The following is a 16,811-nucleotide window of genomic DNA, read 5'->3' as shown; positions in this document are numbered from 1 at the left end:
TTTCAGACTGAGAGCAATAAGGTGGGGGAAAAAAACTAGATTAAACCAATTTGCTTGTAGAAAAGAAAATGGATGATGACAAACATCTGCTTTATAAATTATTTTAGGAACAATTTCTACTGCAAATACTCTTTTGAAGGAACTCCCAAATAATCGTATTTTGTTTGTTTGGGTTAGGTTTGGGGCACACCTGGCTGTGCTTGGGACTTACTCCTGGTTCTGTGCTCAGGGATTACTCCTTCAGGTATCAAAGGACCAAGTGGGGTGCACTGTACCTGTAATAACTACATCAGTTCCCATAGGAAACACCTGGCTGACAGGAAGGTGCCAACACTGGGCCAAGGAAGCTCACTAGAACTCTAAGTCATAACAACTAAAGACCTCTGAAGGCCACAGCTACTCCCTTATGAGATGCCTTTGTTCTTGGATTTCGCAGATGTGATTCCATTCGGAGTTCTGGAATTGCAGCTTCCCTGGTCCCCCAAAACAGGCTACAGACAAGTACAACCTCAGAAAATATGAGCCTTGGTTAGCCACTGCACCTTCTCAGAGGAATAGAGCAAGGCCACAGAGTTTTCAGTCTAAATTAAAGGGCTTTTCTGTTTCAGCTGTAAAAAGAAAAGCAAGTGCAACTGTACTTTTCCATCACTATCTGTGTAACTATCATTGCAAAGGAAAGCTCTAGGTGACCCCTAAGAGAGAAATCTTCTAACTACGAAAAAAAAAAGAGGTGTCTTGGCTGAATTTAGTTGACTAGCTCTTATGTTACACATGTGCAAGAAAAGTATCAAGGGTTCTTCAATCACCAAATGTTCCCTTCTAGATTTCACTTCTGCTAGCAAGTTCAATTCTGTTAGCAATTTCAAATTTCTACAAGGCTTAATGGTTTCTTCTCTTAGTCTCTGACAAAATATTTAAATTCAGATCTATTTCTGAATTTAAAAGACCAAGACTTCAAAAATAGAAATCAAGACAGCCAAGTATATTTAAAGATATAATAAGTATTAGATAGTTCTTAAAGCGATTAAAATACACTTTAGAAATTAACCTCAATCCAAACTCTATCAGAAAATATATGGGTAGTTTCTCAGGTGAGCTAATAGACTAGTGGTATTCAACCTTAACAATGATGAGTTAAGCATCAATAACTTTTTTATTTTTTGAGGACCAGCCTGAATTGTCAGCAAACTATCAACATCAAGTCCAGTTCAATGAAAACCACTGAGTCAGATAATGACTAAAATGGAAGACACAGCCATGTAAATTGCAAGGCAAATCTGTAGCTAAGACTCTTCAAGGTATTTCTTTGCCTACTATATCCATTGCAATTCACTGTCTAATTTCACTTAAACTTGGAAATATCTTTGTGAGATGTTACTGCAATACTGACAAACTTAAAAAAAAAAGTCAAACACTTAAAAGTCATTGTATAACTTAGCACAGCACTTCCATTAGTGTTAAACTTAGCACTAAAATGATGAGGGTTTTCATTCTTAAATTTTCTTTTGTACATTATTATTTACAATACTGTTAATGGCAGGGCTTTATGCATAAAACATTCCAGTGCCATGCCTTCCGCCCTTCCACACTGATCCTACCCTACCACTGCGGTAAGCTTCTTACTGAAGAGTAATTCTAACTTTCTGTTGTCACTGGGTATTTGTTATTTCCTGACTACATTTCTTTATATCCCACATATGTAAGAGATCATTCTGTTATCTGTCACTCTCCTATCTTCACTCAGTATGATAATCTCCAGATCCACCCATGTAGTAGCAAATGCATGATTTAGGCTCTTATTATAGCCAAGTTGTTACTGTCTTAAAGTCTCACAAAGGAGACGTTACTGATGCCCGCTCGAGCAAACTGATGAACAATGGGATGACAGTGCCACAGTATTTTTATAGCTTAGTAGTATTCCATTGTTTATATGTTCCATAATTTTTTCATTCAATCATTTATTTTTGGACACTTGGGTCCTTTTGACATTGGGCAACTGTGAATAGTGCTGCAATGAGGGCTTTGTTATCCTGATATCTGGTTCCATACTTGCATGAAAACTGGAACTAAAACCACTGCATTTGACAAGCACACACTACTTCACTTCTGAAATTTTCTAAAAGAATGTGAAAGGAATAAAAGGCAATACAAAAACAAATCCATCAAAGGTAATTGGGGATCATAACGATAATGAAGAACAAATCCTCCATAGCAACAAAATAGAAAAGATTACTTATGTAGATTTATGAGATGACCTCCAGATGTATTTTTTAATACAGGTCTCCCCAGGTGATTTTCTGCTTAATAAATTTAACATCCAAATTGGAATATTGTTGCAGCATTGAACCACCTAAACTTTGGCTCTGCTCTTCTTCTGCCATTAGCTACTTTGAGCAATTTCTCAAGAAGGCAGCCACTACTGAAATCATAAGTACATAGGCTTGGCAGAGCCAAAGAGGAAAAGTGCAGTCCACAGATTTGTTTCTTTGACTTTCCCAAAACAGAATCTCATTTAAAAAAAAAAAATGCCCTCGAAATTTTGTGACTATGTAGCTGTCAGAAAGAGAGATTCTGCTCCTCTTCATAACTCTAAACATTTAGCGCATTTCTTAGGTTGCTGGGAATTTATACAGTTCCAGGAAATCAGGAGGAGCCATGACAACTGTTCAAATAGTATTCAGGCAGGATAATCAGTCAATCAGAAACTTCACTCCCAGTTGGTTGGAAGTTTGGGGGGGCCAGCTTGGAAAAGCATAGAAAACAAGTTGGACTTCAGTGCCAAGATCACTTCCAGGACATTGACCAATTAATTATAAAAAAGTCTTTTTAAAAACAAAGTTGAGCCTGGCAACCAGTTTTTCCTACCCAAAGAGGGAAGGAAAAAAAACAGGTTAAAAAACAAAGCCTGGATTTATTTTGATTTTTACCAAAGCTTCATCTTCTTTGCAAGCCTATCTTCTCACCCTAAAATAGTCTAGGAGCTTTTGTATTTGAATTTACTAAAACAGTAGATATAGACACTCAAAATGCTTGGTTATAATTTGTACTGTACTATACTATACCTCTGGTAGAAATCAGAAAACACCATGGATTAGTTACAAAGCTTCTCTTCAACTCTTTGGTGGAAAGCAAAGTACAGTTACATACTCTTTAGAGTATGAAACATTCATTAGAATAACTATCACTTACTGAACTAGATCCAATCAGATGGTGAATTGCTCTTATAAAGATCTACTCAGCAACCTTCACTTCATACTTTTGAAAATGAAGAGAAAAATCCCCTTGAATTAAATCTCTAGAGTTTCATCACAACATAAACCTTGATGAATGAGATGTTTGTGACAGACATAAAAGATTATGGCTTTTTAGAATTGCAACCATACAGAATTTATGAACAAAATCAACAGTCCACAACCGTAATGCTCTACCATATTTCTTCTAACACTGCCTTCAAGATTTTATATGATACACATCTTAAGCCATCACATTTCTCCTGCATATGCTCAGACATAAAGACATAAAGTCAAATCTCACATTTAGCAGTTACCAACTACTAATTGGTAGACTACTAGCAAGATAAGAACTGGACCTCACAAAAGTTTTTCCTCAAAAATTCTCTAAACCAGATAGTCCTAACTCTGTCCTATCTAATAGCTTGATTCCCCACCACCACCAGCAAACTCATAATCAGGCTGTTGTCTGGTAAATATAAATAATGTCAAATGTGCCAAATAGTGTATTGAGGAAAATTCTTTAAATCTAGGAGACTGCGAGGTGCTATCCATATATCTAATAATAAATGGTCCTCTCTTAGTCACTTCAAGAAGTAGGCAAAGTGAAGAGGGAAAGAACTGTCCTTTTTTAAATATGAAGAGAGAGCAGATGAAGGCATCTATATGAAAGGCACCGCGGGGGCAGGGGTGGGGGTAACTGGAGCTGAGCACAGCAGAGAGGTGAGCTTTTGGGGAACAGAAGTTAAGGAGAGTGGGCAACATCAGGCTTCCGAGAACAGTATGTCCAACAGAGAATTCTCTTCAAGCGATTAAAAAGTCATTTTAAACATCTGATCCAGTAGGAATCAGGCAAAAAATAAAATGAGACAGAATAATAATTTTGACTGTATTTATTGAGGGAGAAAGAGGAGATAGAACTTAGTTCTAAAGGCTTTTCTAGAAATCAGGATCTGATATGATAAAGACCCTATTATGTTGCCACTGGTGAAGAGAAGAAACAATGAGCCCTTTAACAGCCACACACACACACACACACACACACACACACACACACAAAAACATTCACCTTCCAAAAATTTTTGAATTCACCATATCTAAACCTCAGTTGCCTGCAAAAGAATATCATCACAAATCCATCTCTATTGGCCTCAGAACAGATCAGATTTCTATACTTTTTCAGATAGGATTTTCACTCAGTTAGCCCTAAATAACTGGCTTTACTTTTTAAGTAAAATCCAGAAGTATACCTATTTGCCAGTTCCTGTTGTTCCCTATAATATCCACCCAATTCGTTCAAGCACAGACATCTACCCCATTTGGAAAGTAAATGATTTCTGTAGTATTCATTTTCAAGGACAGGAAACAAGTTCAAAATCTCATCATTCTTCATTTCATATGGGCTACTTATTATTAATATCACAATATTTTTTTGGTGGTTCTGAGGATCAAACCTGGGTATTATATGAGGAAGTTAAGTGCTCAATTGCTATGCCTTATCCTCAGCCCCACTATATATTAAAATCAACAAATCTCTGAGTTACGGGACTCGTTGTCTTCCTGAAGCATACTCCCAAGCTTAACAATTGCCAGCATGGATAATTCCTTGGTTCTACCCAAGTATTTTTCTTCATAAGTTCTCTCATTTAATTTTCACAATAAACTTGATGTAGGGTTAGTAATATTATTTTGAATCTGACACTCTATCTTGCAGCATGAAGATTTAAATTTCCCAAGTGAATAATCTGGAAGAATTGGAGTCGATAATAGTGGAGTTGTACTTGAATGTAGACCACCTAGGTTTGATCCCCAGCACCCCAAAGACAGCATGAGTGCTGAGCAAGAAGTAAGCTCTGAGCACTGCCACGCGCGACCCCAAAACAAAACAATAAAAAGAACTGGAGCCGAGACTCTTTAACTCTTAACTTCTGAACTTAAGCCCACCAATATGTTGTTTTCCCTTTTCCCCAGAAAAGTACAAGCCCCTCATTCAGCTTAAGTTAGGCGCATCGTTATTTTTGATGCTTTCCCTGCAGATTCTAGATAGACATTTGATCTTACATTTCAATGAAGCAAGAATTTTAGCATACCTGGTCCTTTTCCGGTTTATCAGAAATATCATTCAGACTGGAAGAAGTCAGATTCCTATGAGCCATGGCTGGACTACCTGGGAAATAAAAGTAAGCGCAAATTAAAACGCAGTTTCAAAACCACAAAGAGTTTGGTGTTATTCTCCAGAAACACTAGGAGATGAGGATGGAAATGGTGATGATGCCTTAACATTAGGATTCCCCTGAAGAGTATTCCAGAGTTCAGGTTGGAGCAAATAACGGGGTTAAATGGGAAGTATGTTAAATGCCAAAACCTTAGCTGAAGTCTCATTTTCTGCTTCTATTTCTAGATAAGTCAAACTTGAAAAGAAACATCTAAAATAAATAAGCATAAATATAAATTGATCTCTGGCTTGGTTTGCTACTTTGATTCAACCTTCTATATAGACTCTGACGGACCCAGGGACTGTCTTTCCCAACCCCTACAGAAATGGCCTCTTTCCTGCTGGTAGAAGACCAGCATCCCCACCTCACTAGCCCAGATCTAGAGATCGCCTCTCTCCCAGTTCTGGGGAATCTGGCTTGGGCATCTGATCAACCAAAAAAAGGCCTTCTCTCTCCTGCTTAACTCTCTGACCAAGAATATTTTCCTCTACACTTGTTCTTTAAGCGGGAGATTTGTTCAAAATCATTTATTACATTTAATATTTGAACACCAATCTCACCCTCATTACACCTTCCCACCACCATATATCGAATGTTTCCACCCCCACCCCAACCCTACTCCCAAAGCAGAACCACGCTTCACATCTTTCTACATAAATTTCAACAAAAACTATTTTCTTCACAGAAGAGTACTTTCCTCTCAGAGTCATCTGACCCAGAATCCCTCTTTTTTTATCCAAAATTGCGCTATCACATGTTTCATTGTTGTCTACATGACCATTAGCTAAACTAAAATAGGTGTATCTCTTTTTTCCCTCTTAACATGACCCTGAATTTGAGACAGGGATGGATGGGACTTGAATAGGAATTCTCCTGTGACTGAAGTTATCTGGTGGTGTAGCCTGAAGCAGGTAAAATGTCTTGGCAGTCCAGATAATGGCTTAAGATACCATTCGAAGAAGAAGAATCTAGAAGAATGACAAAACATTTTCAAGTGCCTATGCTAATCAACAGAACACTGAATTTTCATGATGCAGTTTGACCTGAAATTCCCAGGTTTGCTAAGCAAAAAAGTAACTTTAAAGAATCAGGGTGTTTGACCCACCACTAGCAGAGTGCTGAGTAAAGCATTCAGCATTAATCCTCAATGATCTGACTAACACTGGTCTTCACACCAAGAGGACAAGGGTTGAAAGACAAGCATCAGAGTTAAAATAGAACTTGAGATTTACTTCTAAAAAATTTTCTAGACGAAAGTCTTTAGTTCCTTCAGATAAAAACCTCAACACATAATGTTACAAACCCTAAAATCTGTGCCTAATATTTTAATGACTAACAGCAGGTCTTTGAACAATAATTGTCTTTAACTATTAAATCACGAAAATCATAATTTTCTTGAGGTGGCAAAACACAATTACTTTCCACTCTGCTGCATTTCATTGAGTAAGCATGACTTAAATCTCAAATCCTTTTGCTTGGTAGACATTTTGTTCTAGAAAATTACATTGAGTACAGGGCATTTTTAAAAGAAGAGTAACTTCTGAAAAAAATGCTTTGTGAGCAAAATTAAAAGAAGCTATTTGAAGATCCTATTTTCTTCCTTGAACTGCACATCACATTTCTAGTATACACTCAGGACAAAAGACATTAAGAAAAACATGAATGCCTCCAAATCTTGCTGGGTTTGAAACTAATGGGAAAAAATGAATAGGTACAATTTTATAATTTACATTAAAAAATAAATCCAGTTATTAGGACTAACTAGGTAAAAAATTCTTAATAATAAATCGAATTGAAACTTCTAAAGCAAGTGAAGCTGTAGCAATCCTAATAATAAGTTAGAGCAATTTATTTAAATAAATTGATAAAACTTTTAAAAATTATCAAATGAATTGTAGATAAGTGGAAGCACTGAAATTATTTTAAAACAGATTTTCATTACATAATTTAAATTTTCTAGGTAATATCCTAATCTTACGAGCATAATGCAACTTAAGTATTGGTCTGACTGAGTAAACAGAAGAAAAATGAGTAAGGTTTTAATTATAATAGTAAACTCAATTGATGCCACAAAATATCCAAGAAACCTCACATACTATTTCAACATATTTCTGGTTTCTAAAAGATGGTTAGAGTAGGGCTATCTTATACAATATGGTCTGAGAGAAAGACACAGATTCAAGAGAGGTGTAAGAACGGAAAAGGGGAGATAAAGCTGGTGTTAGGAAATAACAAATCTACTGACCTCCTAACCTTATCCTAATAATTCTCATTAATAACTGCTTAATATTTATAGTTTTACTGATGCCTAACTTTGCAGTACACTAGATGGATTCAGAATTCAACTATTCTGGTAACTCTTAGCCTAATGATCAGCGTTGTGCAATCTTTTCCCATTGCCTCCCTAGTATATTCTCTACTGTCAACACCTTGAACCAAAGACCAACGTTTCCCAATGTTCTAAATCAGTGATTCCCAAAGTGTGGATTCCAGACCAAAAAGCATTAACAGCACCAGAACACTTAGGAGAAATGCAAATTCCTGGAACTTAACTGAGATCCCCTTTATCAAAATGCTAGATATGGACTTAGCAATGTGGGTTTTAACAACAATAGCAGTAATTATGAAGCAAGCTAGTTTGTGAGGCACCATTAAAAATAATGCAGTTATCTTAATAGGAAAGCTGTCCCAGTGGGAATACTTCAAATTACAGGTGCAATTTGAAGCAGAACATATAAATTGAAGCAGATAGAGGGTTAGTTTAGAAAACCTTTACCTTCTCTAAACTACTGCTCCAAATAATCAAATCACTAACTTAGCATATTTGTTACTTAAATAAGGATCATACTTGAACTTTCTTTGAAATCCTCCCCTACACTATCAAATAAACTGGATTTTGAAAATCTCATTATTTAATCAGTCTTTTCAAAAGTACATCATTAAATTAAAAAAAAACAAGGATAAGAGCCAATATAGATTACCAGCCAGATTATGCCTGGGAACCAAAAATTTGTGTATGGCATTTTAGCAAACTGGGTAAGCCATATTGCGAGAGGTCCCTAACTATATTCTGTTCTGGATATTTTCACCCTAGCATTAAATAAAATATTGTCAGTATAAATCAGTGATTTATATTTGGATATTTAGCCTATTGCATAAACTCATCATACAGCAATCTTACTCAAGATTGTAACAGAGATGGGGCTGGAGCAATAGCACAGCGGGTAGGGTGTTTGCCTTGTACGAGGCCAACCCAGGTCCGATTCTCAGGATCCCACATGGTCCCCCAAGCACCGCCAGGAGTTATTCCTGAGTGCATGAGCCAGGAATAACCCCTGTGCATCGCCAGGTGTGACCCAAAAAGCAAAAAAACAAACAAACAAGATTGTAACAGAGGGTTGTCATGGATAGTTCACCTTGAACCTAAAAGCAACAAGGGTACCCTAGAATGTGTTACTTCTTTCACAGGTAGTTATTCATTTCACTTGAAGCCACTAGCAAGCCCTTTCCCACTGGAAATACAGGGCATTTAAATGTATTAAAACTGCTTTTGTTCCAAAGAAACATTCTATTATTAAGCTTGAGGTTTTTTAAAGAAGAAACTGCCTTCAGTACATAATCATAATTAATTTTCATGTCACTTTTTTCTGGCCATAGCAAAAAGATAGCTTAGGAGAATCACATTTTTAAGCAGTTTCACACAATCAAAAACATTTCATTTTCAAAGTAGCCTCTTGGCAGGCACATATTGTCTTCTACAAAAATTAATTGCATTTTGTATACTGTTCAAAAATCATTCTTATTCTTTAGCACACATGTACCAATTCATAAGTCTTTTGCAATTGTATCTATTATAGAATAAAAAGAGATGAGAGTGCAGAGTATAGAAAGAGCTTATATTTAAATGTGCACATATTAGATAAAAATGTAAATATGTATGATTGGAAATGACACATGTCATCTTTTCAATGAGGCAACAGAGAGCAAAGGCAAGCAAAAACCAAGTAGCCCATGAAATTATATATTTTATTTTTAATAAAAGCTTATATTTTAGTATAAAAAATGGCTAAGTTTAATAAAAATTAGACTTAGGTTTAATTGACATGTAAGTGAATCTGATCACTAAAATTGCAAACAGTTTTTGGTGTGATCTGCATTATCTTAAGACTAAAACAGATGTCGTTTCAGAGTAATGCATACTTATCTACTCTGAACCTTACAATGCACTGATTTTCTTTCTGCCTTTTGTTAGCATGAAAAAAAAATTACTAGAAGTGTCTGTATTCAAGACTAAGAATTACTAGAAGTGTCTGTATTCAAGACTAACCTTTCTGAGTGGTAGGCTTATATGATCTTTTTTCCTCAGAATACTTTGAGGTTAGAATCCTTATTATCAAGTTATACCAAAGATGAATTCCAAGAAAGTGAATTTAATAGTCAGGAGTCAGATGTAAACTATCATTTGAATCTGGGCCTCTGGAGATCCCGGGACGACTCAGTGGCAAACTTAGCTGCCTTACACGAACAGCTGGCACATTCCAGCCCAGGAGGTGCTATCCACATGCAACAAGTTTAGTCACTATAGCTCTGCTCCCTGGAACTCTGGCAACACAATACTGTACACATCTCTGGGGCCAAGTCATGTGTATACAAACACTATATCAAAAATCTGTGCATCCTCTAGTGAGCACTGGCACTAAAGATTAGCACTGCAGCCAGGAATGTGAGCCCCATAAGCACTGCAGCTAGAATGTACACAAACATCACCACGGAAGGAGGGATATCTCTCGCAAGCATCACTATTAATGGGCATGATGCCCAGACAGCACCACAACCAAGTGTGTGAGCACCTTGACCAACTCTGTGTGTGGCCCCCGGTCATCACAAGGGAAAAAAAGGGGAAAAATTATTTTTAATCTGGTCTTCTGAATATCAACTATAATACTTTAAAGAGAAAAGCTAGTCTATATTATTTATGCACATGATACTATTTCTAATAAATAGAAGGTTTAATAAGCAATAAAAAGAATCTATTCCATTTCCATCCCAATGGTGAGCAGTATAAGATCACCAAGACTGTTGAAGGCAGAGAGGCTTTGGGCTTTCAAAGATGGAGTTTTCATTCCTTTATTTTTTATTTTCATAAACAATAAAAGGAGATATTAAACTCAGCTGCAATGCTTGTCACTGTGATTAAATCACTAGTCCAAAAAACCAAGTAACTACAGATCTATGACAAATAAAAAAAGTATGCTAAAAGCAATAGCAATGCAATTATAAAAGCAATAATGCCAGTTGCTTCTGAATGTCCTAATTCTCCTAATTCATTGTCAAAGCCAAATGTTCATAAAATTCCACGATGAACATGCAGCCAATTCGTTATTATTTCCTCATTGGTTTTCCACATTTCAAGTTACTTCAACTTCAATGGTAATCATTAAAAAACAGCATATTATAATGGAACAAGGAGACTAAATCAACTGGGACACTTGCAATGAGTTTGACTTAGATAGTCTAGAAGAAATTACTTAAAGATAAGCCTGGATTTTGCCAGAAAAAAATTATACTCTTCCATGGTGAGAGAATATCAAAAGTTGTCACCCCCTAAAAAAAATGTAAGCATGTAATTAAGACCTACTCAATTTATCTTCATTCCTTACCTCCAAATAAAACAAAGAGGTATGGAAAAAATAAAAGACTAAGGAAAATTGGCTCTAACTAAGAGAAAATCCATTTGGATACTTCTATTTGTTTCCTTTTCAAGCATGTTTTTTCCCCTAAGTATTTTTGTTGTTTGATGATTATTTAATATAAAGTAAACTCCTAGAACCAAAGTCCTTAGTCTGATTTGCTCACAGTTACAGCCTCAGAGTTTGGCACTAGTGGCACTTAATAAATATTTGTGAATGAATGAAAAATAGCAACTGGGATATCATTTACCTCCAGTTGAAGTTACTACTATAATAAACACTACTGTTCAAAGTCCATTTCCAATGGAAAGAGATGCTGCCTGCACACTCCAAGTGCCTTCAGACTTGGAAAGTCTTTGAATAAATAAAGAAAGTAGTTTGTAACTGGCCAGGAACTAACAGAATGGAAAGACTCTGCCAAACTGGTGGAAAAACCTGTCAGCTAGAAGTGAGAACAGAGGTAAGAAGCAATAAAAAGGGAAACAGGAACAAAGAAAGAAATGGGGTGAGAAAAAGAGGCGGAAATAAGGGAGAAGGTCAAGATCTCCGAAAGAAAAGGAGACTCTTGAGTGGGGAAACCAAATAACTAAAGAATGTGACTGACTTGGAAAGCAAAGCAAAGTCTAAGGCAAGAAAGATAGCATCAAAAAATTGAGAGATGGTTACAAAACAGAGATGACAAGGGACTGGGGGGAGACAGTGGGGGGTGAGGGGAAGGAAGAGAGGACAGAAGTGACAAGGATAGTGGTGCAGGCCTTAGGCACCTGGTGATGAAAGAGCAGTAACCTCATACACCCAGATCATGAAGGTCAACACTATTGTAATCATGTTGCCTAAGCTATGATTGTTTAGAAAATACCCAGCAAGATAACTATCAAAGTATGCCAGTAAATGTCTAGCCAAGAGCTGAAGGCATCCATCACATAGGAGACCACGGTCATGGAGAAGGCATCTTGACAGAGCTGCAAGTGTGAGAGGCCAAAGAGAACCAGGTAGCACTCACAAGTATCTGTCTTTTCCTTCCCTTAAAAAACGATTTCATTCAAATGTCCTTGACCCTGATCTCCTTACTTTTTTAATTTTCTGATGACTCTGTCGGCTTCTGCACAGATCTAAATTTAGACACCACACTGTTAAAGATACAAGGTTCATTTCTTCTACATTTTTTTCTTTCTTATGGGCACCATGATTTTAAAGTTGGTAATAACAGAGTTTGGGCATCCAATGTTCCAAATTCAAATCCATCACCAGTGTCGGCACCCTCAACTAATGACCCACCTTGACCCCAACCCAACTTTTTAGCGAATTCTTTTATTTTTAATTAACTTATTACTAGTTTGGGTTGCATGCTTAACACCAGTGTTCACTCTTATTGCTTTGAATTACATAGCAACTTCACCTCTATCCACTTTTTTTTTCTCTTCTACTTCTTTGTTTAAACTTAACCCAGTAAAAGCAAAAATGCTCTAATAGTGGTAACTGCCCTGCTAATGACACTCACAGAATTTAATTAAGACTGTGATCTAAAATAGGTGATTAGATTTTTAAAAGCATTTCAGAGGCCAGAGAACAGCAAAGTGGGTAAGGCACTTGCTTTGCACGTGGCTGACCTGAGTTTAATTCCCTGAACCACAAAGAATCCCTGAACTAGCCAGGAGTAATCCCTGAGTGTAGAACCAGGAATAAGCCCTGAGCACTGCTGGGTATGACCAAAATAGCAAGGGTAGGGTTAGTGGGGTAGGCATGGGGGAAAGACCTTTCATTTTCTTTCTGCATGCACACATTTACACACAATTTGGTAACAAAAGACATTTTTAAAATGTCTGCTAATATTCAGGAACATAACAGGAACTTTAATATTTCCTAAAAAATAGGAAATATTAGTAGGATAGTCCTCCAAAAGGAATCTTTATAGATTCCTTTGATTTTTATAATATTTGTGAATCTATAATAGTCTTTGTGTTACCTGCATACACACAGCCATACACACTAAATGAAACTGAATAAGAGTCACATTAGTTGTGACCTTATCTGTACCTTCACTAGCTCTATTTATTGTTTGTTTATTCAAAATATTTATTTCAATTCCATTTTTGAATAGTAATTCAATCACATATGAATTATACAGTTTTGATTATCTTTTGCCTGTACTTTCAAAGCAATCTGTATGCTTTTATTTTTCTTTAATATTTATTTTCATTTTCATTTTGTCTGAAGTACCATAATTCACAGTGCTGTTAATTATAAAGCTTCATGTGTACTACATCCTAATAACACTCCTACCACCAGGGTCCACTTCCCTCCACCAATGTACCAGATCAATCTTAGTAACAGAATAAATATAGACTGAATGTAAATCTAGGGAGTATGAACAATTAATAGTGGAAGCAACAATGATAAAAGCCTGGAAAGAAAAACAGCAATGGAAAGGGCAGGAAAGAATAGCAAAGTGAATTCATTTGCCTTAAAATACTTGTCAGTTACTTGCTACAAAAACAGCACATCTGACCAAATCTCCAGGTTCTCATGCAGTCGGGTATAGGTGACCTCCTCCCATCTCCCTGTTCTTCTGGGAACCTGGCAGTCTGCCCACAAACTGCCTCTGGTGCCACATAAGCTCATTAAGGGGCCATGATCCAGAGACTCACAATTAAATCTCGGAAGAAATCAACAAGCTGCAGAGATGCCTCAGACCCCAAAGTCACCATCCAGTAAAAATTTAAATCCAACTGTATTTTTTAAATTTTTATTGAATGTTTATTTTAATATTATTTAAATTTTCTTAAGAATTAAAATAAAATATTTTAACATTTTAAATAAAATTTAATTTTTTTAGTACCTATTTAAAATTTTAGAATTCCTGGACATCTCAGATTCTATACACTGATGTACCAAGAGTAGCACACACTGAATAGCATGTAAAGTAGGCAGCAAGCAATCTTGATTAAAAAAATACTAGCACACAAGGCTCAACCTGTAACGACATGTTAGTAATCTCTTAGACAAGAACTAAATGGCTCCAGGGTGAGATACAACAATTTTCACACACTTTCTTCTAAGGAAAAGTCCTTTGTTCGTTTTTTAGAGAATTATTCATAATAAGCAATGCAAAATAAATTAGTTAGGGCCTGCTATTGGGACAGGTTTGGGTGATAGTTGGGAAACTTCAAAATAATGGTGGTGGGAAGGTTTAACAGTGATGGCATTAGTGTTGCAATATTGAATGCAATAAATGTATAAGGTTGTGAACAACCTTCTAAAATAAAATTAAAAAATTTAAAAAGTACATTTTATTACTGATAATTACAATTATAATTAATAATAGACCTAAGAACAATGATATAAACATATTTGGAGGAAAGTGTCTGTAGAAAATAGATTTAAAAAATCTTTCTATCAAAGGAAAAGGCAACATCTAAGACTGGTAAGTCAGAAATAGAAAATGAGTCCGAAAGAAAGAGACAGACACAGAATGACTGCACTCATAGTCTCATACTATGTTATAAAATAACACAGCATGAGACTAAGACTCCAAGACAATAGAGACAAGGGCCAGGAGGATTGGTCCATGATTGGAAGCCTCCTCAAGAGCTGTGAGAGAAGGTAGTTGGGATACAGAAGGGATCACTAAGTCAATGATAGCTTGGGATGGGAAATATGTGCTGAAAATAGACTAAGGACCAAACATGATTGCCTCTCAGTACTGTAAACCACAATGCCACAAATAGAGAGAGTAAGAAGGAAACTGTCTGCCATAGAGGCAGGGGGTGGGATGGAGTAGGGGTGGTGGGAGGTGGGAAAGCTACAATGGTGGAGGATGGGTGTTTGATCATTGTATGACTGAAACTCAATCATGAAAGTTTTGTAACTGTGTCTCATGATGATTCAATAAAAAAGAAAAGAGAAATATCAATATGAGCTTATACAGAAATAAAAATAACCAAGAAAAACTAAAACTAAAAATTTCTAAGTTAAATGTGACTATTACAGGAACAGGACAGGGACAAGGGAAGATGAAAGAATCTTGCTTTCAACAGAAGTCCAATAATGTAGATCAAGTACTTATGTAATAATATAATACAGCTCTAACTTGTCATATGACAAATTATAATTTACTTTTATTATTTCTAATTTTCTACAATTAAGTTTAAATTGTACTGACTGGTGGAGAAATTTAGATGACTGGATTACCATCTGCAAAAAATGAAATTAAGTCCCTTTTTTCACACATCATGCATAAAAGTTTATTCGTAATGAATTAAAGACTTCAGTATTAGATTCAAATCTGTAAAATACTGAATGAAACATAGGCAGAACTTGAGCTAGATATACTACAGCAGGTAGGGGACTTGCTTTGCACATGGTAGACCAAGATTTCTGGTGTCCCATATGGTCTCCTGAGCACTGCCAGGAGTAATTCCTGAGTGCAGAGTCAGAAGTAACCCTTGAGCACCACCAGATGTAGCCTACAAATAAACAAACAACAAAAAATATAGGTGGAACTCTTCAAGGTATGAATTTCATAGCGGCTTCAACAATTTTACTCCACTGGCAAAGAACAAAAACAAAATTAAACAAGCAGGGCTGCATCAAACTAAAAAATTTTTTTCGCCATGAAAGAAACTTGGGTTAAAACTGAAAGACACCCTATTGAATAGGAGAATATACTTGCACACTGTGGCATCAGAGGAAATATTCGTACACCACAGCCTTTTATATGCTGAGGCACAGGTTCAACCCTCGTTCCTTCATCACCCGCCAAACATCTCCTGAAGCAAACTGGGTCACAGAGCCAGGACAGCATCTAAGTACAAACCTCAGAGCAGTCCCCGAGCATGGTGGGCTGTGGCCCAAAATCAAAAGAAAAAACTAAATGAAGAGAAAAAAAAATCTGTATCTTTGATAAAGTGATAACATCACTGTATCACTGTATCACTGTCATCCCATTGCTCATCGATTTCCTTGAGCGGGCACCACCAGTAACGTCTCCATTGCAAAACTTGCTGTTACTGTTTTTGGCATACCCAATACACCACAGATAGCTTGCCAGGCTCTGCCGTGCGGGCGAGATACTCTCGGTAGTTTGCCGAGCTCTCTGAGAGAGGCGGAGAAATCGAACCCAGGTCGGCTGCATGCAAGATGAATGCCCTACCTGCTGTGCTATCGCTCCAGCCCAAATGGTATCATACAAGACATATAAAGCTTCACAAAGCTCAACAACAACAAAACAATAATCCAACAAAAATGGGGGAGAGGAGATGGACAGCTACTAAAAGAAAACATATGAAAGGCCAATAGGCATATCAAAAAGTGATCATTATCAATTTTTATCAAGAAAACGAAAATCAAAGTGACAATGGGGTATCATCTCTCACCAGTGTGAATAATTTTGATGTGTGTGTGTGTGTGTGTGTGTGTAAAAGGCCAATATAATCAGTACTAGCAGGGATGCTCTGAAAAAGAAATCCCTGCTCACTGCTGGGAACACTATCTGATTCTGCTTACTGTCAAAAACAGTATAAGCACTGCTCAAAAGACTGACAAATAGAACTGCCATTTGACCCAGTGATGGAGCTACAAGATATTCATTCTGCTAAGAGAAACACATCCCTGGGAGAAGGACCAATACTGGCTGATCACACTTCTCTGTGGTATATAAAGAAACAAAGCAAGCG

The 16,811-nt window shown here is 36.6% G+C and overlaps 1 protein-coding gene across 4 annotated transcripts in view; it reads right to left on the bottom strand.

Moving 5' to 3' along the window:
- SLC4A4 (solute carrier family 4 member 4) overlaps positions 1–16,811 on the bottom strand; it is a 389,797-nt gene that overhangs the window by 159,477 nt on the left and 213,509 nt on the right. For all 4 annotated transcript variants that reach the window (XM_055140936.1, XM_004617877.2, XM_004617876.2 and 1 more), the window contains one exon: positions 5,321–5,397. In XM_055140936.1, coding sequence (XP_054996911.1) covers positions 5,321–5,397 — 77 coding nt within the window. The remainder of the gene's footprint in view (positions 1–5,320; positions 5,398–16,811) is intronic.

This window comes from Sorex araneus, chromosome 5, assembly GCF_027595985.1.
Source record: "Sorex araneus isolate mSorAra2 chromosome 5, mSorAra2.pri, whole genome shotgun sequence".
Lineage (NCBI taxonomy): Eukaryota > Metazoa > Chordata > Mammalia > Eulipotyphla > Soricidae > Sorex > Sorex araneus.
This window is presented reverse-complemented; position numbering and strand designations above follow the sequence as displayed.